This window comes from Equus quagga, chromosome 1, assembly GCF_021613505.1.
Source record: "Equus quagga isolate Etosha38 chromosome 1, UCLA_HA_Equagga_1.0, whole genome shotgun sequence".
NCBI classification, from domain to species: Eukaryota; Metazoa; Chordata; class Mammalia; order Perissodactyla; family Equidae; genus Equus; species Equus quagga.
The window spans coordinates 27,065,286-27,086,583 of NC_060267.1; the positions used below are offsets into that span (position 1 = coordinate 27,065,286).

The 21,298-nt window shown below is 36.8% G+C and overlaps 1 protein-coding gene across 14 annotated transcripts in view; it reads left to right on the plus strand.

The window, feature by feature from the left end:
* The window catches only part of KIF21A (kinesin family member 21A), a 147,436-nt gene extending 127,509 nt beyond the window's left edge, over positions 1-19,927 (plus strand). For 5 of the 14 annotated variants that reach the window (XM_046666458.1, XM_046666547.1, XM_046666474.1 and 2 more), the window contains 9 exons: positions 426-464; positions 1,158-1,172; positions 4,253-4,389; positions 5,964-6,144; positions 7,881-8,045; positions 10,619-10,736; positions 12,174-12,344; positions 13,622-13,821; positions 18,646-19,927. In XM_046666458.1, coding sequence (XP_046522414.1) covers positions 426-464; positions 1,158-1,172; positions 4,253-4,389; positions 5,964-6,144; positions 7,881-8,045; positions 10,619-10,736; positions 12,174-12,344; positions 13,622-13,821; positions 18,646-18,739 — 1,120 coding nt within the window. In that variant the 3' untranslated portion in view covers positions 18,740-19,927. The remainder of the gene's footprint in view (positions 1-425; positions 465-1,157; positions 1,173-4,252; positions 4,390-5,963; positions 6,145-7,880; positions 8,046-10,618; positions 10,737-12,173; positions 12,345-13,621; positions 13,822-18,645) is intronic. The other 9 variants (XM_046666466.1, XM_046666557.1, XM_046666501.1 and 6 more) reach the window with 3 other exon arrangements.
* Positions 19,928-21,298: the final 1,371 nt, after the last annotated feature.

Consider the following 21,298-nt stretch of genomic DNA (forward strand, 5'->3'; position numbering starts at 1 on the left):
TAGAGTGTAAGTCTAAAGTAATTATCAAGATGAATAAAATTCATTGATAGTTACTGAAATGGAAAATTTTTCTAGTACTACTCTAATTAAATAGGAAGAATTTTGAAGTGATGTATTTCACTTACTTGATAATTTTCCTCTTCAGGGCCTAAATTTTAGAGCTGAGGATAGATAGGTTCTATGGGTCAGTAATAGAAAGTTTTTTCCCCAGTGTCCTGGCAGAACACATAAGAATCCAATATTTTACCTGATTTAGGTGTGCATTGAACTTGCTGATATCCAGTACAAATAGAAAAACAGCACTGTAAAGGAAATGTTCGCTATATTTCTATTATTCATACTGTTAATTTTCACTTCAATCTTAGTGTCTTTACCTGTTGACCTCTGTATTCTTTCTCCTCATAATTCTAACTCTTTCACTGTAGGTCTGATGAAAGTGATTCCTCTCTGTCGGAGGTACACAGGTACTTTCTTTCTATCTTTTCTACATTCTGGCATTTCATTGATGTTCTAAAGTGCCTTCCTAGAAACTCTAAGCAAGTCTCATTTTTCTTGCATGCATAACTTATTGGAAACCATATAAATGCACTAATATTTTTAAACATATTAATTTTAATATATTTTTGTGTTATATCTTTTAGACAAAGTAGTGGCAATTCTTTGTATAATAATTTAAAAAGTCATGATACTTGTTTTTCTGTTTGTAATCTAAATCTTTTCTATAAAAGAAACTAAGTTCTTTGAATATTGATTTCAAGACAATTTGCTTCTCAACAATTAAGTATTTCAAATCCCTCAAAGTGTGGGAGGTGAATAAAGTATTCTTTCTTGTTGGGTTAGCAATTTTAAATAAAAAGTTTATGGCAGATTTTGTGATGAAAAAACAGTATGCTAGGAAGAAAAAAAGGATGCTTTGGTACCTAAAAATTAGAAAGAATGGAAAGTAAAGGAGCTTTTTAAAAAAAATAATAAATATTTTTCACTGATAGGTGATGTTCTTAAAATAACTGTGTTGCAGAATTTCATGTTATGGATTTTTTTTGGACTCTTAATTTCTCTCTCTTCCTCTTTATCATTTCCTCTTCCCACTTATCATTTTGTCTCCTCTCTCTTTCGTCTTGTTTCCCCTGTTTTATGGCCATCTTGCTGATCATCAGTAGATCCTCCAGAAGGTAGGCCGGGGGAGGGAGAGGAAATGAATCTGATTCATAGTATTACAAAACTTTACTGTTTGCATGGAACAAAAATAAACTTTGTTTTACTTTCAGATTAGGTCTGTTGTACAAGTTTGCGATATTTAACCCTAATTTAAAGAAACCATTTTAAAGTTGTTTTCTATATTTTAGAATATACAGAGATTAATTTTAATAGAGAAAGAAATACCACAGATGTATGTTTCTAATTTCTATAGTTTTTCTGTTATCTTTGGTATAAGGTAATCTCTATAAAATATTAACCCTAATGCTCTGGATATTTGAGAGCATTTTTCAGCATCTAATTAATAAAATGCTATGTTTAATGTTGAGATGAGTTTTCTTCAGTAGTCTGAATAATCAATGATATTAAAACATAAGAATGAAAAAGAGGCATCTGGCTGTCCACAACTGTGCCATACATAAGTCACTGGATGCAAATATTTACTTTTGTAATATTACAATCTTTGACATGACAGAATTGTGTTGGATGTTATATCACCAGGGAGCATTTGATACATTCTTAGGATAAAGCTGGTAATCTGAAGGAAGGACCTCTTTTGGAGACATAGTATTATATAACCAAGGGTACAGCTTTTTGGACTATATATACATATGTGTTTTCTGTTTGAGAAGTAACAGTAGTAATTGACTCTGCATCAGATGTACCTGTTCAGCATTTGAAGCAATAGTTATAATTTGATGGCTTCAGTTCATAGCTATGAACCTCACCTTAACAGGATTTCAAAATGGCAGATTCAGACTTTTGAGGAGGTTTTGCTCCCATTTCAGTTGTAATCTGGTTAAATTCTTAGATTACAAACAAGTTACTGAGCACTAATTTCAAGAATCTCAAATTGACACATGTATGCAAATGATAGTATTAAACTGTGTACTTATACATCCAGTGATGACAATTCCTAGTATCATTTCTAGTGATGAAGAACTCCTTTCACTTTTTGAAATCATTATAACCAGACCTTAAAAATAAAGTTGGATATTTTTCCTGAGCCTAAATTAACCTCCTTTAAATTTCTATTCATTGGTCTTTCATCAGCCCTCTGGAGCTATACCAGAATTAATCCAATACATCTTTTTGTGTGTATGTGACAGCTCTTTAAATCTTCAGCCCTTTAACTGCACTATTGCATCCTTCCACCCGTGAATGTTCTTATATCAGCTCAGCAATTCTAGTTTCATCATCTGTTCCTTATATGACATAGTCTACATATCCTTTATTCTGTTTCCACTGTTTGGGAAAGTCTCCAGTTTTTCAATGTTCCTCTTAAAATGTGGCATCTAGAACTCAACCCCATTCCAGATGTGGCTTTGGCAGAATGTAGTAGCTCTATTGCTTTCTTTCTCCTGAAATATTTGCTTCTATTGAACAAGTCACTGCAGGAACCATAAATTGTTGAGCCATTGATCTTGTAGTCAGTAAACAAATCTCTTTAGCTTTTTAAACCTAGGCTACTAATAAGCCTCTTTCCTTCTTGAGCATTCTGTTCTTAGACTTAAATTTTATGTTTAAATTTTATCCAGTGATTATTTTAGTGCTCAGTGTGTACTTAAAATAAATGAATTTTGTTTGTCATTTTTCTAGGCCATAGAATACAGTATCCAGCTCTTTAATATATCCGTTTAATAAACATGCCATCTCTGTCTTTAGTGCTGGGGACAGATTGACTTCAGATATTGAAAACCTCCTTTCAGCTTGACAGGAACATTGACTCTTTGGGTGTGGCTCTTCAGCCACCAATGGAGCTACCTTACTAGGCAATTCCATACTTAGCCAGCACATCCACAAAGACAGCATTTGAAAGCCTTATTGTATGCATGCACCTTATTGGAGTCACCATATCTTTTGAATATGATGTTCCCCTAATTTGCTGCCTATTAGCCCTACAAAGAACTTCCCCCATGACATTAGTGAGCTCATGTTCTCTCTTACTGGATGAGCATTTATTTTTAAGTGTTTATAATGATTTGTTTAGTATGAGACTCAACAAGAAGTTTTATCCATCTGTAATTTCTGAAATCCACCTTTTTTTCTGCTTTTTGGAAAATTGGGTCCACATGTTTTATCCCCTTTATTGATGTTCTTAGTGTACCAGCAGGGTTTTGCCTCCACAATAGTATGTACTTTCAAAACCCTATATAATGATTTAAAAAGAGAAATACTTGAATTCATTGAATAAGGCTCCATTGTCAGTTCTAACGTATCTTGGGCTTGCATTTCTTCTTAATCATTTCTGCCCGTTGCATCTTGAAGATTGTTCTCTTTCATCAAGAAGATGGAAACAGTTTTGTTTTATCCCTGTCTTTGTCCTAATATTATGCCATCTGTTTGGTATAACGGATGCATTTCAACATAATTTTTCTTCCTCCTCTGAGCAGAGATACATCTGACTCATATATTTATCATGTCTTAATTCACTCTCATCTTTAGTCTTCCTGACACAATTATTCCATTTCAGATCCTGTCTGAAACTTCTTTAGGATAGGGACAATGTTTTGATCAACTTTATATTTCCATAGTACATAGCCAGTGGCATAAAGCAGAAACTTCAGAAATATTAAACTTGTAAGAAAGCTCGCTAAAGAGCCTCACTGTTCTTTTAAAGTCTCATTCTTCTTTAATCTTCTTTGAGATTAAGAGTTTGACATAGAGTCCTACTCCAGCATGTCAGTCATATCTTCCAGTTAGCCATCGTCTATGTACTTTCTTATTTGTCAGAATTCACTACACTCAAACAGCTCCGAATATTGCTTCATTAAACTTTGAAGAGAGGAGATTGTTAATAAGAAAATCCAAATGTATAAGCTTTGCTCTTTGCAGAATGCAGCTGCTAGCTGCTACCTAATTAGTTGATGCACTCCATCACCAGTATTACTATTTAATATTTTATCTCTGTTCTTTTGCTTAAGAAAGAGATGAGAGAGCAGTCTGGATTTTATTACTAATTACTTAGAAAGACTTCTTAAAGTCAGGGAAAAAAATTAAGTTAGTCTCATGATACAGCTACTGAAGTAAATCTTGTTTTTCCCCCACACCTCAGGGGCATAATCAACCCATTTCCTGCTTCAAAAGGAATCAGATCTTCTCCACTTCAGTGTATTCACATAGCTGAAGGGCATACAAAAGCTGTGCTCTGTGTGGACTCTACTGATGATCTCCTCTTCACTGGATCAAAAGGTGCCAGTAGTTGTTTCACGTGGATATTTAATTTTTTAAAAAAGGATTACATTTTAACAGAGTTTGGGAAAAAAGTCAAGCTGCTTAAGACCCATAAGAATCTGAGAGATAATCTGGTTCAACCCTGAATTATGTAAAATACAAAATCATTGCATAGTTGGGAAGAAAGTAAAACCTTTGTCGATGTTATGTGACTAGAATGTTGAGCGAAGACATCTCTCTTGAGTAACTGAGCACCTAAGGCACGCAAGGCCCTGAACTCAGTAATGCAGGTTGTATACAACTTTATAAAAGGCCCTTACAGTGTACAGAGTAAAGAGAATAAGCTGAGAAGCAGCCATCATTTCTTGAGCACTTACCGTATGTCAGAGACTATGATTGACACTGTACGAATTATGTCTTATTTAATTCTCAAACAACAACCTCAATGAGATACATGTTGCATCCTCATTTTACAGATGAAGAAACTGAGGATTCAAGAAATTAAATTATTTTCCTAGACAACCTTAGCTAGTAAGTAGAAGAGCCAGGATTGGAAACCTGGGTGTAGTCGTCTCCCAGCCTTCACTCTTAACCCCATTGGTGCAGTGGCAGGCAACTAGAAATTGACTGTGAATGCTTTTAAGAGTTATTGACTAAGAGTTTTGGGGTTTTAGAAAAGGGAGAGACTTTGCCAAGCTGTGAGAAATAAGGAAGGCTTTGATAAAGAGGTGTTTAGGATGAACCTTACAGGATGGTTGGGATGTTGACAGAGAGGGATTGATAACCAAGATTATGGAACAACATAAGCAGAGACATGGAGATAGAAGTAGGGAATGTTTGGAAACTAAGTCCAATTGACTTGAAAAGTAGAATATATGTAAGAGAAGTGGTAGACAGTGAGGCTAGAAAGGTATCAAGGAGACATGTACAGGAAGGAATTTGAGGGGCTAGTAAAAGTTTCTCAGCATTTAGGGATGTTACAAGACTCAGTTTTATCAGCAAACATTTGTTGCTCATTGTCTATGAGGGAAGTATGAGAGTCTAGCTAGGACTTGTGAATTGTGAATAAGGGCAAGCAGTTCCCACTTAAAAAATCTACTCTGTGAAATACACTTTTCTGATGATTCAAGTTCAATTTATCTCTCCAGGATAATTAGATATTCAACATGTCAGAAAAACAAACTAGAATAGTTTTATGATTACGTTTTTGAGTCAAAAATAAAAGCCATCGATCAGTGACCCCTGGAAGAGAAAGCTGTGTGTGTTTATGAGTGTGGAGTGTTGTGAGGAGGCAGGAGTGTGATCGAAGTAGAATGTTTTGAAGAGGCTGATTTGGGGCGGCCATTTTAGATTCAGGGGCGATGTGAAGCGTACCCCAGACATCCTGGCTTTCATCTGATCCTTTGCCCTTGAACCTGCTGGAGAAGGTCAAGGATGGGGTTAGGATGCCTGTTGCAGGTTAATGGAATAATTACTGTTTCCTTATCTCATTTCCTTCTCATAGGAGAGAACTTGTTTAAATAATTTTTATTGTCAAGAGAACCTATTTTAGTTCATGTTGACGGTATTTCCTCTTTTTTTATTTGTTTTAGATCGTACTTGTAAAGTGTGGAATCTGGTGACTGGGCAGGAGATAATGTCACTGGGGGGTCATCCCAACAATGTCGTATCTGTAAAATACTGTAATTATACAAGTCTGGTCTTCACTGTGTCAACATCTTATATTAAGGTGTGGGATATCAGAGATTCAGCAAAGTGCATTCGAACGCTGACGTAAGTATCTTAAAGACTAATAGTGTAAGGGGTAAATAGTTCTTGTTTACAAAATCTAAGAAAAGATAGGACTATGAATGCATTTTTATTTATTTATACCTGTCTACTTCCGAAAGGATGTTAAAGTGTTTGCAATAAGAACACAGATAGGGGCTGGCACAGCAGTTAAGTTCGCACATGCCGCTTCTCGGCAGCCTGGGGTTTGCCAGTTCAGATCCCGGGTGTGGACATGGCACCACTTGGCAACAGCCATGCTGTGGTAGGCTTCCCACATATAAAGCAGAAGAAGATGGGCATGGATGTTAGCTCAGGGCCAGTCTTCCTCAGCAAAAAGAGGAAGATTGGTGGTGGTTAGCTCAGGACTAATCTTCCTGAAAACAAAAAAGAAAATAACACAGATAAAATAAGGGAAAAAAAACTATTGAGAAAATAAGAGAGCCTAGTATTAAGTAGGAGGGGATAAATTATATTTGAATTCATATGTACTTATAAGTATTAAGTACACGTTTCATATTTTCTCCCTCCCAAATACTCAGATATTACATTTTCACAGTATTTATTACTTGATGTAGTTAAATGATTTACATTACTTGCTTCAAGTGAATACCACTCCTTGCAAAATGGCGGAAATCACCATTGTAGTCAGTTAAGAAGTACTTGTAACCTTTAATTAGCAGGTATGGAGTAATTAAGAGGTTTCTTTAGAACTTTTTTAGAACACTGCTTTGGTGTTAGCACAAATTTCTAATTTCAGTTTTTGTTGGACAATTGGAGAATGAGTTTGTTTTCTCTGTGTGTTATCATATATGTCATTAAACTGTAGAGCACAGAATGATTCTTTTTGCCATAAGATTGATGAACTGTTTTACGTAGTAAAAATTGAGATGAACTCTGTTGGTTTAAATAAGAGAGCATAGGAAAGGCTAATTTTTACTAATTCGTAGAATAGGGATTATTAACCTTTAAGTGCTAATTTGTATTTTGAGAACTACCAATTATTTCTTGTACTGAATACAAGTCTCTTGAGGGAAATTTTTAGAAAAAGAACACTGTGTTTTATGTTAGAAATTTACCAGTCCAGTTGACTCTCTATTGATTATAACTTGATATTTTAGAAGTTAGCTAGAAAGTGTTTCAAAATTTAAAAATGTATTTACCATTTAGAATTTATCTGAGGAAATAGAAGTATGTTATATTTATGTCTTTAGTGCATAGTAAATACTCCATGTATGTATGATTGGGTTAAAGTGAACAAAAACTGAAAATAATTTTAAAAGCCCTTAGTGTCTTTAATTCAAAAGGACAAATCTTATAGATGAAAGGATTATTGGTACGCTTCACCCTCAGGGGACTTCTGGAAGATGCAAGAAAATGAGTGTCCTTCGTGGCACTGTAACATTTGTTGTTTTTTTATCTTTGTCATCTAATCTTTTCTGAATGATATTTTAGTCATCCCTAATTCAGGGCCTTAAATTCCTAGCATTATAATAGACTTTCAAATTAAGAATTTTAAGCCATGGCATCTTGTTTTATTCCCTCACTTACTCACTTATTCATCAAACATTTATAAGTGTCAACTATGTGCCTGTGAGGTGCTTTCCTAGGTTCTGTGCATATGGTGACCGAAAGATACAGATCTTGTTGTCTAGAGCCAGTTTCCTAGGAATTCAAGGAATTCTAAGCTGAATTCATGTGCAGAAATGTGACTTTTTTTGCTTTGTTTTGTTTCTGTTAAGGTCTTCAGGTCAAGTTACCATTGGAGATGCTTGTTCTGCAAGCACCAGCCGGACAGTAGCTATTCCTTCTGGAGAGAACCAGATCAATCAAATTGCACTAAATCCAACTGGGACTTTCCTCTACGCAGCTTCTGGAAATGCTGTCAGAATGTGGGATCTTAAAAGGTAGAATTTTTAAGAAAACATACTTTTCTATGGCAAATACAACTTTCAGACGTTAATAACACATTAGTGCATATGAAATCTAATTTTTATAACCCCAGCAGTTAATGTAAAACCATAGGCTTTTCTATTCAGCCTAACACTCCTAAATGTCTCGTCTGTCCTCATTTGCAAACTCTCAATCTTCCTTTCTTTTAATTCCCATTGTGAGGGGAAAAAAGTATATGAAAGAAAATAGAATTGAAACCTAAGCTTCTCTTAATATTCGTCTACAAGTTGTGTTGTTTACCAGGAAGAGACCAAGATTCTTATCCTAGTTTCACTAGTGCCTTTGAAAGAATTGCCGTTTGCAACATCATTTAAACATCTTACATCTCAAATTTTTCCATGTATAAACTTAACTACTGTAGACATAAATCCTCACAAAGGTTTTGTGACTATCAAATAAAATATATGTAAAAGATGAAGTATTAAGAAGATAAAGTGGATAAAAAGAAAAAAGATTGAGAAATTGAAATGTTTAAGGCATTATTATGTCTTTGATTTGATTTTCTGTGTGTGTGTGTGTGTGCATGAGGAAGATTGGTTCTGATCTAACATCTGTTGCCAGTCTTCCTCTTTTTGCTTGAGGAAGGGGGTCCCTGAGCTAGCATCTATCCCAGTCTTCCTCTACTTTGTATATGGGATGCCACCACAGCATGGCTTGATGAGCGGTGTGTAGGTGCATGCTCGGGATCTGAACCTGCGAACCCTGGGCCACTGAAGCAGAGCCCTCGATCTTAACCACTGTGCCACCAGACCAGCCCCTGATTTGATTTTTACTTGCCATGAAGTATGAGCTTTTATCCTTTAGTTGAGTGTTGATTTTAGCTTCTTTTCTAGTTCTTAAAATTTTGGCAGTAAGAGAATATTCATTTATTAGTTAACAAATATTTATTCAACATCAATTATCACAGGCACTCCCCCAACGCTGTGGTAGGTACTGGGAATAAAGGCTGAGCAAGACAAGTGTGGTATCCACCTTCTTAGAGTTTGTCTTATAATAGAGGATAAAGGCTATTAAGTAGATAATTACAGGGTACTGAATAAAGTTTGCAATTCAGGTAGTACAGGCTGCTTCCCGTCTAGAAGGGATTTCTCAGTGGTAAATCAAAGGGATCTTTAGTTGGAGAACTTTGAGAATAACTAGTTACAACTTGTAACATTTTAATGCATGACTGAGAAAGTATAATAAACATAATTTATAGATAAATAGATGAAAGAGAAAGAGAGGAACCATAGTCCTAAGTACTGTTTTAGAAGTAAAATGTAGAAAATTGAAAACAGTGCTTAAGAAAATTAGAAAGGAAGTGAGGACTTGGTTGTTCTTGAAGATACTAAAGGTGACTGTTAGGAGCACCATGGAAGAAGATACGCAAAATCATGACTTAAGGGAGAAAAGATATCAGCTTTAGAAAATCTTTACACTTTTTATTTTGCTGAAAAGTTAAATCCTTTGAAACTTGATTGATTTCAGCAACATGATTAAATATAGATTTGTCCTAACAAAGTAACTAAGAATAGTTTTTGAGAAACGGTAATATCCCAGAAGCCAAATACATCTTTGTGTTCTGGCAGCTTGATTTGAGGTAGGACTGTGAAACAAAGGTTCATTGTTACCCCCTGATGATTGACATCAGACGTTTTTCTGTCAGACAGATATATGTCCTGGTCATTTTCATATGTTTATAATAACTGATGAAATGGGCCACCTATTTTCTGATGTACATATACACACATATATGTGTGCACAGATGTGTGTATGTATATATGCGTCTACATGTGTAAACATGATGTGTGCATATATGTGTATATGTGAGAATATTTGTGTGTGTGTAATAAAATAATCTTACGTTCTCTATATTGTTATCGATTTTGTAGTTATATTCGTGACTTAGTTGTTTAAATCAAATTCCAAATTGGACCTAATGACACCAGTCATACATGTCTATCACATTTTTGGACAGGTAGCAGATTAAGGTTTACCTGTACTTAATTTGGAGTTTTTGGACTTTTGCTGCCTTTTTGTTTATTACCTAAGTGACATTAGTCAGATTTGGAATAACTTCTTTAGATTCTTCCCACTTCCATCATAGAACACGTTAGTTTGGCCATTTTTTTTCACTCTAATTTGAACAGAGTTACATAAGATGTGGAGATAAAATTTTTTAAACAGTGAACAATTTTTTTTTTTGATGCAGACGGTTGGCCCTGAGCTAACATCTTTTGCCTATCCTCCCCTTTTTGCTTGAGGAAGACTGGCCCTGAGCTAACATCTGTACCAATCTTCTTCCATTTTTGTATGTGGGTTGCTGCCACAGCATGGCTTGATGAGTGGTGTAGGTCTGAGCCTGGGATCTGAACCCATGAACCTCTGGCCACTGAAGCAGAGAGCCCCAACCCCAGCTACTACGCCACCAACCAGGCCCCCAAAAGTGAACAATTTTATCAAAGAATGTAGATTATTTATGTTGAGGCTTAGGCTCAGCATGCTAAGAAATAGTTTCAAAGAAAATTATTTTTCTTTCTTTTTAAAGGTTTCAATCTACAGGAAAGTTAACGGGACACCTAGGCCCTGTTATGTGCCTTACTGTAGATCAGATTTCCAATGGACAAGATCTAATCATCACTGGCTCCAAGGATCATTACATCAAAGTGTGTATAATGAAGTTGTTGAATGATATTCTTCTATTAAATGATACATTTGAAGTATTCAGACTCGTCCACGGCCTCTTTCTCTTAATCAGTTTTCTTTTTTCCCATTTCTAGCCTTTGCTTTTTCTTCCTGATCTTTTCCTCACTCATAGTTCCTAATTTTATCATTTTATTCAATCATGTATTCTCATTTTTCATAGAAGATAGGTTGGGGGGGATTTGACAATTTTGGCTCAGTCATCCAACTAATGCTTAAGTCTCATTGTTACCATCTTTTGTACTGAGCATATTATGGTCTTCAGATTTTATGAAATTAGCAGATAAGATGAGGAAAGATGCATAGTTTGATTCTGGAAATGTTAACTTTGAAACACTAACAGAGGACATTCTCATGTAGGCCAGCAAGCCATTAGAAAGGCAAGTCCAGAGCTCAAGATAAGTTATGACTAGACATGTAGGTTTGGGAGCCATTCAAAGAGAAGCAGAGGTTCAAGGACTTAGGGTGGATGAGATGGACAAAGGAGAGAAAAGTTGACAGGAGTCAGCCTTGGGAGATACCTGTAAGAACCAATAGGAATAGAAAGAGGATACAGTAAGAAAGAGAGAGAGGAAAAGTGTAAGTACTGTTTCCAGAAACTTTGATTAAGAGGTGAGTAAGGGGTTAGTGACTGGAAAATAGAATGGTTAAAGGACAAGGCTTTTGTATCCAGTAGATTTGAGCATGTTTATATGCTTAGGAAATGGACTCAGTGGAGAGAGAAAGCGTGAGGAGAAGAGTAAAGTGGTGGCAAGTGATGAAGCTGGGAGGAGGAGTTAGAATCAGATCAAAGATGTGAACCTTGGGGAGAAGTAAGGATGCTTTAGCATCAGAAAAGAAGGGAAGGGAAGAGAAACTTTGAAGATAAAAAGAAAACTTTGGAATGGAGGGGCAGGTCCAAAAAAGTTTACTTTTGATCAAGGTAGCCTTTTCAGGGAAGCACAAGGGCATCGGCGGGAAGAGATGAGGGCAACTGAGGAAAGTGAAAAGGTTTTGAATAGCAACTTTGGGGAATTTGAGATGACCACCAGGATTGCAGAGCTACCTAATGGTAATTAAATAGCAATCATTTCATTTATTTGAATTTCAACTGGATTGATTTGTAGTATTTTTATTATTGAACATATCATTTGGACACTCATACATGGTTTGCCTTTCTTAAAAAATTGGTTGCCTTTCTTAAAAGCCTACAGACGTGTAAGCATGTGACACATAAGCAAAAATAGTGTGAGGATAGGGCTCAGATTCACCCTGAGTCATGCATACCAGGTTGATTTATTTAACTTAGTAAAATATCGTAGTAAAGCAAATCATGTCTGATTAATATACATGTGTATGTGTTTTATGAATGAACACATTTAAGTTAAATAGGATGACTGCTTTCTTTCTGCATTTTTTAGATGTTTGATGTAACTGAAGGAGCTCTTGGAACTGTGAGTCCCACACACAATTTTGAACCCCCTCATTATGATGGCATCGAGGCACTAACCATACAAGGGGACAACCTGTTTAGTGGGTCCAGAGACAATGGAATCAAGAAATGGGACTTAGCGCAAAAAGACCTTCTACAGGTAGGTAATGCAAAACCTTTTCATGGGATGGAAGGCCACTTAGTAGTCTATTTAAGAACTTGAAGAGCGTCTATGTAGATTTTTACTGTTTAGGAATAATATTAATCAGAGCTTCCTCTTAAGGAATGTTTCATCATCACCCACTAGAGTTCCTAATTAGGAGAAATCAATGTTGAACATTTAATAATCCCTTGTAGATAAGAGGAGAATAGACACTGATAAGAGTTGAAAGATCTGGGATTGCTCCTTGCATGTGTTCATGAAATAAAATCAGTCTTGGAGCAGAGCAGTTACACTTCCTCGTTTTGTTTTGTGTTTGTTTTATGTCCACATATTCTATAGAGTACCACGTTTAGCTAAACTCAAGAGTAGTGTAAGTGATTTCTCATCTGCGAGTGTTTTCATGCATCCAGAATTGGTGATTCTCTCATTTCCTACAGAATGATAGTTGGGTTGAAGTGTTGTGTCAATATAATCAAATATTGGTGTTTTTCCCTAATTCCCAGGAGAAAAAATTAGTTAACAGATGGAATTATTCTCACTTTCAAGCTTTTCCTTATATGTGTCTGAGTGTGTGTGTATTGTACTTGCTACCAATTTCCCGCTTGCAACCAGTTGAAAACAAAATGAATAAGTAGCAGGAATATTAATAGAAAAAGCTTGGCAACAGTTGTGTATATTGCATTCAAAGCTTTTCTTTTATAGAAATACATTCATGTTGTGACTTTTATGTTGTGCATATAAATACCTTTATGCATAAAATATAGTCATGTAGTATGATAATTCTTGTTTGCTCATTATGAAATATATAGGTTAGCTCTGGTCTCCTACAAAAGCTTAAGGCTTCTATGTTCTCTACCAAAGGTTTGAGGCAGTCATTTTATGAGGCATTTCTTATAGTCCACATACTCAGTTGTAGTTTTCAAACTTACATTCAGTACATTTTGGAGAAAGGTGTGCCTATGAAGAGAAGGTGATGTTTGAAAAATTCTGTACACTTTCCAGGTCTTTCAGATTCTAAAGATTTTTAACATTATAGGCCTTTAATACTGATAAAACTGATGATAATTAGTGAGGCAAAATGGGGAGAAAATTACAGATTTATTTCTTTAAATCACTAAGAGCGATTGCAAAGGAAATGATTTTTTCAGTTTCCAGGCCATTCAGTATTCCAAGTATTGTTTTATATTAAAAAAATGCTTATAACTTATTTTGGTGTGAAAATGTCTGTTTGGAAGGCTCCCCGTAAGCTGCTGATTTCTCTTTTTTTCTCTCAGCAAGTTCCAAATGCACATAAGGATTGGGTGTGTGCCCTCGGAGTGGTGCCAGGTCACCCAGTTTTGCTCAGTGGCTGCAGAGGGGGCATTTTGAAACTCTGGAACATGGATACTTTTGTGCCAGTCAGAGAGATGAAGGGCCATGATAGTCCTATCAATGCCATATGTGTTAATTCCACCCACATTTTTACTGCAGCTGAGTAAGTTTTTCCTATTTGATTTTTCTCTGTCTTGGTTACTTGTGTTCAGATTTAATAAGTATGCTAAGTTGTAAATATCTGGAAATATAGAACATATGAAATCCTTCTTTTATTATAGTCCTTCTAATGTCTATTTAAGATGTCTCATTTATTTTTCCTGTCTACACTGTGGGCTCCCCAGTTTATATGACAATAGTGTTACCCCTGTATTAGCACTAGGCTTATAATGGAAAGTCTGCTGCCAGATCTACCTCTGGGGATTTTAACTTTTAAAAAAATCATTCATAGACGACTAATTTCTAAAGATTTTTTTTTTCCCAGAAAGGTGACATACTTGCAATTCTTCACATTTAGAACAAATTATTTAAAAAAATCTCTTGGTACCCCTTCCACCTCCCTTTAAAGTATAAGTACATAGTAGTATATCCACTTCCTCCCTCTTAGGATGGCTAGATTGATTGATCCATTGTTCATGTATTCATTCATGATGAATCTCCTATGTGCTGGGCACTGTTCCAGACTCTTGGGAATAGAGCAGTAAACAAAAACAGATCCAAACCCCAGTTTACCTTCTAAGGAGAAGACAAGAAAATAAATAAGTAAAATCTGTTAGATGGTGATAGGTGCTGTGGAGAAAAATAAAACAGGGAAGGGGGATGAGAGTATCATGGGGTGGGGTTACATAATAGGGTGTCAGCAAAGGCCTCACTGAGAAAGTGACTTTAAGAAGCTGCTTGAAGGAGGTAGAGAGATGTTGGGACTTTACTTTGGAAAGGAAAGCACATACACTGTAATGTAAGGCGCTGGTCTCGTTCAGTTAACATGTAATCTCTCATGAATGTCTATCTTGAAGATCTCCTTATGTCGTTTGTGCACCAGTTATGTTACTTAATTTGGGCACTTTCTTGATTCCTTCTATCCTAATTGCATGAATATCTTAATTTTATTTTGAAACCTTGGCTATATTTCTGTGGCATCTCTTATTATTGGTGCTGTTTTCATTGAGTCCTTCTTTTCGTTTAGATTTACTTTCCTTCATCTCTAAAGTACATCAAAGCTGACATATTTTGTGTTTTTCTAATGTGCTTACCTTTGATGCTTCATTGATGCTATTTCCAAGACGCCTTACTTTCTTAAGAGTTACCACTTTTGTTTATTCCCTTGGAAACTTGTGTCCTTGATAATTTACTGGAAATAACTTAGTACCCCTCAAAGCTGTGGGACACTCAATATAAGACTATAAAAGTATTGTGTATCACTGAGGTCTGGTGCATGAGCTATGATTCGCTATATTTACCTCTCTTCCATGATACAGTTTTATTTTTGAAGAACTGAACTTTTTCTCAGTTTACGCATGGTGCGTTAGATACAAATGTATTTAGTATGTAACTTAAAAATCAGGAAAAAAGCTAATAATATCAGAAGGCCTATTTTCAAATTAGATCTACTTATTTAACAAACATTTATATAGGGCCTAGTATCTGCCAGGCATTGTTCTAGGTGCTTCCCCGTCATTAACTCATTTGGTCTTTATAAGAACTGTAGAAGGTAAGTGTTATAGTAGTCCCGATTTTACAGGCCGGGAAACTGAAACACTTCATAACTTAAAGTCCTTGTATGGTAATTCCATCATATCTGATATTTCTGGATCTGTTGTCACTCGTTGATTTTTCTTGTGATTATGGGTCTCATTTTTTCTGCTTCTTTTAGGTCAGGAATGTTTTCTTGAACGGTTAACCTTATAATGTTGTGTTTTGAGTGTCTGAATTTTATTTTATTCCTTTAAAGAGTGTTGGGCTTTGTCAGGCAGTTAAGTTACTTGTGGTTCGGCTTCATCTTTTTGAGACTTGGTTTTAACTCTTGGATTTCTATTGAATATCCTGGGTGTTTGATGATCTCTCTGGTCAGAACTTGAACATTTCGTAACCCTCTGTGAACTCTGGGAATTGTTGTTTTTTGTCTGGCCCTTAGTCTTACTCTACTCATGTGAAGCTCAGCATTCAGTCAAAGAGGTATCCAGTGTAGATTTGTGGAGTTCTCTTCCCATAGCTCTCCAGTTCTTTCTGCATAGCTCTCTCCTCTTCTTTACTCGGTTCTGCAAATTCCACCTACTTCACAATTCCCAGATTTTTACTTCTATCTCTTCAACTCAGTGATTCTGTTTGGGTTCCCCCTCCCTGTGCTATAGTCTGGAAAGTGCTTCTGGACTGAAAGCCAGGGCTATCACAGAGCTCACCTTCTCTGTTGTCCCTTTTCTCAGGGATCACAGCCCTGCACTGCCCATTGCCCAGTGTCTGAAAACAGTTGTTCCATATATATTGTCAAATTTTCACTTTGTTTACAGCAGGAGAACGAACCTGGCACAATTGACTCTGTCACGGCCAGTACTGGCAGTTCAATCATCTCATCTTTCTTCTCTTGCAACTCCAGTAACCTCTTTGCTGGTCCTTGAACATACCAAGTTCATGCCTGCCTTAGGAGTGACATTTGCCCTGGCTGCTCCCTGTGCCTGGAATGCTTTGCCCTCAGAGATCCTGACCTTCTTCTATGTCTTTCCTTGCCATTTGTTTTAAAATACGGTCTCTCCTATCACCTAGCACTCCTGATCCCCTTCACCACGCTCTGTCTTTACTTTTTCTATAGCTTTTATCACCTTCTAATAAACTTTATAATTTAGTTATTTATTATAGTTTATTGTCTGTCTCTTCTTGCTGGAATATATCATCTGCAAAAGCAGGAGGTTTTGTTTTTAATTTTTATTTATTTATTTGAAAAAATGTATCCCAAACATCTGGAATAGTGCCTGGCACATAGCAGGTTCTCAATAAACATTTGTTGAGTGGATGGTTGAATGAATAAATGCAGTGGATGAAAGGGAGAGATGAATGAACATATCCCCTTGCTGTTATCAATGGACATGTGCTCTGTGGGTTGGTGAGAAGACTATTGATTAAACACCTGGATTCTAGGCTCAGCTCTGCCCTCTACTGTGTTACATTGGACAAGTCACTAAACTTTTTATCCTTGAAATGGACTACATAATCTCTGAAGTGCCTTTTAACTATAAAATTCTATGGAAACTCTCATTCTTTTGGCTTTGGGTTTATTAGGAAATTGGAGAAAAGCAACATTTCCTTTAAGCCGTGAGAAACATGGTAAGAAATGTGTTGATAACTGGTCCCCAGGATCCACATGCTGGGTGAACAGAAGCAAGTTTCCTCAAAAACATTTTTTTTTTTTTTGAGGAAGATTAGCCCTGAGCTACCATCTGCTGCCAATCCTCCTCTTTTTGCTAAGCAAGACTGGCCTTGTGTAACATCTGTGCCCATCTTCCTCTACTTTATATATGGGATGCCTACCACAGCATGGCTCGATAAGTTGTGTGTAGGTCTGCACCAGGGATCCAAACCAGCAAACCCCGGGCTGCCAAAGCAGAGTGCACCAACTTAACCGCCAAGCCACCAGGCCTGTCCCTCAACTAAACTTATTTTTAAAAATAAGTTCAGATAACATCTGTCAACATTAGCAAAGAATTAGTAGTTCAAGAAACTTACAGACTAAAGAAATAATCATGTAAAATTTAATGAGGTTACTACATTACAAATAAGGTTAATCAGTTTTTCCTTATTGTCAACGACTTTTTTCTTGCAATGTTCTTAACAAGAAAAGCCAAAGAGGGGCCGGCCCTGTGGCCAAGTGGTTAAGTTCATGCGCTCGGCTTCGGCGGCCCAGGGTTTCACCGGTTCAGATCCTGGGTGTGGACATGGCACCACTCATCAAGCCATGCTGAGGCAGTGTCCCACATGTCTGTACCCGGGATCCCAGCCAGCGAACCCCAGGCCGCTGAAGCGGAATGAGCGAACTTAACTGCTATGCCACTGGGCCAGCCCCAGAAACACTTTTAATCTTCTGTATTCTATGATAAATGGAGTATTAGTCCACCTCTCCATAGCCTCCTGCTTTTTCTGTGGACTTACGCTGATCTCAGATGAGATAATTCTTCCTTGCTGTTGCCAGATTCACCAATTCCCCAGAATCCCAGCCCCAGCCCCAGCCCCCTCCCTTCCCACAGGCCTCACTGTGACCTTACTCAGGGCTGTTGTGCCTGAAGTCTTCTGACCATGTCATATCACATGTTGTTTTCGGAAATAATGAGTGCAGATCCAGTGTAGTGGTTAAGAGATGGGGCCCTGGGACCAGACTGCCTAGATTCAAATCTTGGCTCTATCAGTTCCTTTTTGATCTTAGGCAAATTGCTTAACCTCCCTGGGCCTCAATTTGTGCATCAATAAAAAGGGGATAATAGGGGCCGGCCCCGTGGCCGAGTGGTTAAATTTGCAGGATCCGCTGCAGCAGCCCAGTGTTTCTCCAGTTCGGATCCTGGGCACAGACATGGCACCGCTCATCAAGCCATGCTGAGGCGCCGTCCCACATGCCACAACTAGAAGGACCCATAACTAAGAATATACAACTATGTTCCGGGGGGCTTTGGGGGAGAAAAAGGAAAAAATAAAATCTTTAAAAAAAAAGGTGATAATAGCATTACCTATCTCGTATGGTAGTTAAAGAGAACTAAATGCATTAATGTATGTAAAGGGCACATGGTAACAATGCCTGGCACATAGTTAGCCCTTGATAATATGAGCTATTTTTAATATCATTTTGTGGGTACCTGTTTGCTATACTTATGGGGCAGTGTATATTTTTACTTACATCTATTAAAGACCTCTTCAGAAATTGTTTCCATGATAAGTAATTCTAAGAGCTATTTGTTTATCTTTCTGCCTCTTTTCACATGTTCATTTTTAATTTATTGTTTTGTAGTGATCGAACAGTGAGAATCTGGAAGGCTCGCAATTTGCAAGATGGGCAGGTCTCTGACACAGGAGATCTGGGGGAAGATACGGCCAGTAGTTAACCATGAATGAAGACAGTCATAAACGGAATACTGTGATTATACTCATATGTCCTTGATGGAAAATGTTGCCCTGCATTTATTAGGCAAAAACTTATGAATGGTATTAACTGGAAAATATACCTGAATCCAACTGCTGAATATAAATGGTATTCTAATAAAATTGTGTACTATCCTGTGTGCTTAATTTTAATATCTATCAATACATATATATCCTATAATTGATATACTGCTTGATTCGCACTTTTATTGTAGCTGGAGGTTTTTGTGCCTGGCTATAAAAAACACCTTCAAATTATTTGAATTAGAAGATGTCTGCTTTTGTGACAGCCAGAAAATACACCTGTTAATGCAACCCACTGTTAACTCATTCATATAGTCTGTTCAGATGATTTACATATTTAAACATATTGGGAATGTTAGTCAAATTGTGGTTCATTTGTCTGGTATTTATATCTATCTATGGAGAGTTCCCAAATTTCAAAGCTCTTTTAATGTAATGGGAAAAAAAAGGATATGAGAATATTATTGATGATTTTTCATGAGGTGGAATTGACCTGAATCTACTAACAAAGAATATTAAACAGTTTGTGTTAAATGTTGATGTTTACTTGTATTGACCAAAGTTTTGCAGCTGTGTTATATTCCGTGCTCAGGACTAAAATGCTGTCAAGTTGTATTATTAGTGCTGTGCATACATTCTGTGATGGGAAACATTTTTGATGTCCTAACAGAAATATATTTTGGTCTATTTTCCTATGGAGTTGTTTCTATTATCACCTTTTAATTTCATTTTTATTTAATAGTAGTATTTCCTTCCCCTTTTATCTAATTTTTTTATATGCTGCTACGTATATTTTAAATACACTATGTTTGCAAACTTTGGTAGCTATGATGAAAACTGTATCCTCTGCAGTGGGAAAAGTTATGTAAATAGGTAGATTGTAAAGAGAGAATGTCTTATGTTGTAGCTGTATGAATTTTTCAGTGCTGTAGATTGGATTTTGCAAAAGGATGTATAATTTATCTGTCTGCTCAGAATATTAATTTGTAAATTCTGCAAGTTTAATTTTTATGTAGATGGTATAACATTTGAAAATATTGTCTCGTGATTTTTTTTTTTCCCTTGAAAATATTTGCTTGTAAATGAAAGCTTAGCTAAGGCTTAAATAAACATGTTGCTAGGAATTATTTTTATTCTATTGTTCTTTTTCTAACTGTCTGAAAATGGCCAGTGTTTGTAAAACTATATCTGTGTGTGATACAACCAGAGGCTTTGTTTTTTAGCTAGCACTTCAAGTGCGATTCTTTCTTTGCCTACTAGACATGAAATATTCTTGAAAAGCTTAAACCATAACCTAATCTTGATGAACCAAGGAAACTCACTATTTAAAGGAATTAAATTAAACCATATAATTTAGGAATTTGAACATAGATGGTAAAACAAATAAAAAATTATTCCTGTCAATGTTGGTTACTTCGAGAGGAAAGGGAGAGTGTGGTGGCTGGCAGGTGCTGGCAGGTGTTGCAGGAGGTGAGTTGAGAGTGTAGAGGGGGAGGTGCTTCTGGGGTCCTAGCGGTGGTCTATTTCTTGACCTGGGTCCTAAGTGTTCACTTTATATCTGCATGTTAAACTGTGCATATATTTTTCTTTCCCTTTTATGTGTGTGTGCTACGTTTCACAGTAAAAAATATATATATATTTGAGGAAGATTAGCCCTGAGCTAAGATTCATGCCCATCTTCCTCCATTTTTTATGTGGGATGCCTTCCACAGCATGGCTTGATAAGTGGTGTGTAGGTCCACACCTGGGATCCAAACCAGTGAACCCTGAGCCCCAGAAGCAAAGCGTGTGAATCTAACTGCTATGCCACCGGACCAGCCCCTCACAGTAAAATATTTTTTAAAAATTTTATAAGAAGGGACTTTCCTATACAGACAGACTCAGCTACTTTGTAATTCTGCCTCCTTCCCTGGAGGAAAATACTATGCCAAAACCTGAGAGACGATGTCAGGAATATTTTGAATGTCAGTACACTTGGAGTATTTCTTTTCACAGGACTATTGCTCAACAATTCATTCATTTGACAATTAATTTATTCACTGTGTTTATTGAGTCTACCCTGGGTCAGGTACTGGGGATGAAAAATAACAAGACTGAGGTGACGCTTGCTGTCTGAGTGCAGAGAGAGAATACATCCAGCACTTCACGACAGCTCGCTAAGTGCTCTGACAGGGAAAATCCGGGCAGCTCAGCACTTAGAGGCATCGGACCTTGACTTCCAGTCCAGTTAGAGGTCTGTTGTGTGGTCCTGAGCACTGTGTTTGCTTGTGCAGAACACAAAGCGCAGTGTCTATTTTATCTTTTCAAATGCTGGAGGCTCAGCTAGAGGTGATCTCATTCAAGTAATTCAAATGAGTATGTAAAAGAAACAATTCTCTTAAAGACTTAGATTTTGAAAGATGTTGGGGGAGGTCATGGAGAGGACGTGACTACCAATTGACCCTCCAGCTGGACCTGGCAATTGGCAGCTCCTGACCCCCTTGTCTGTCCTTGGGATG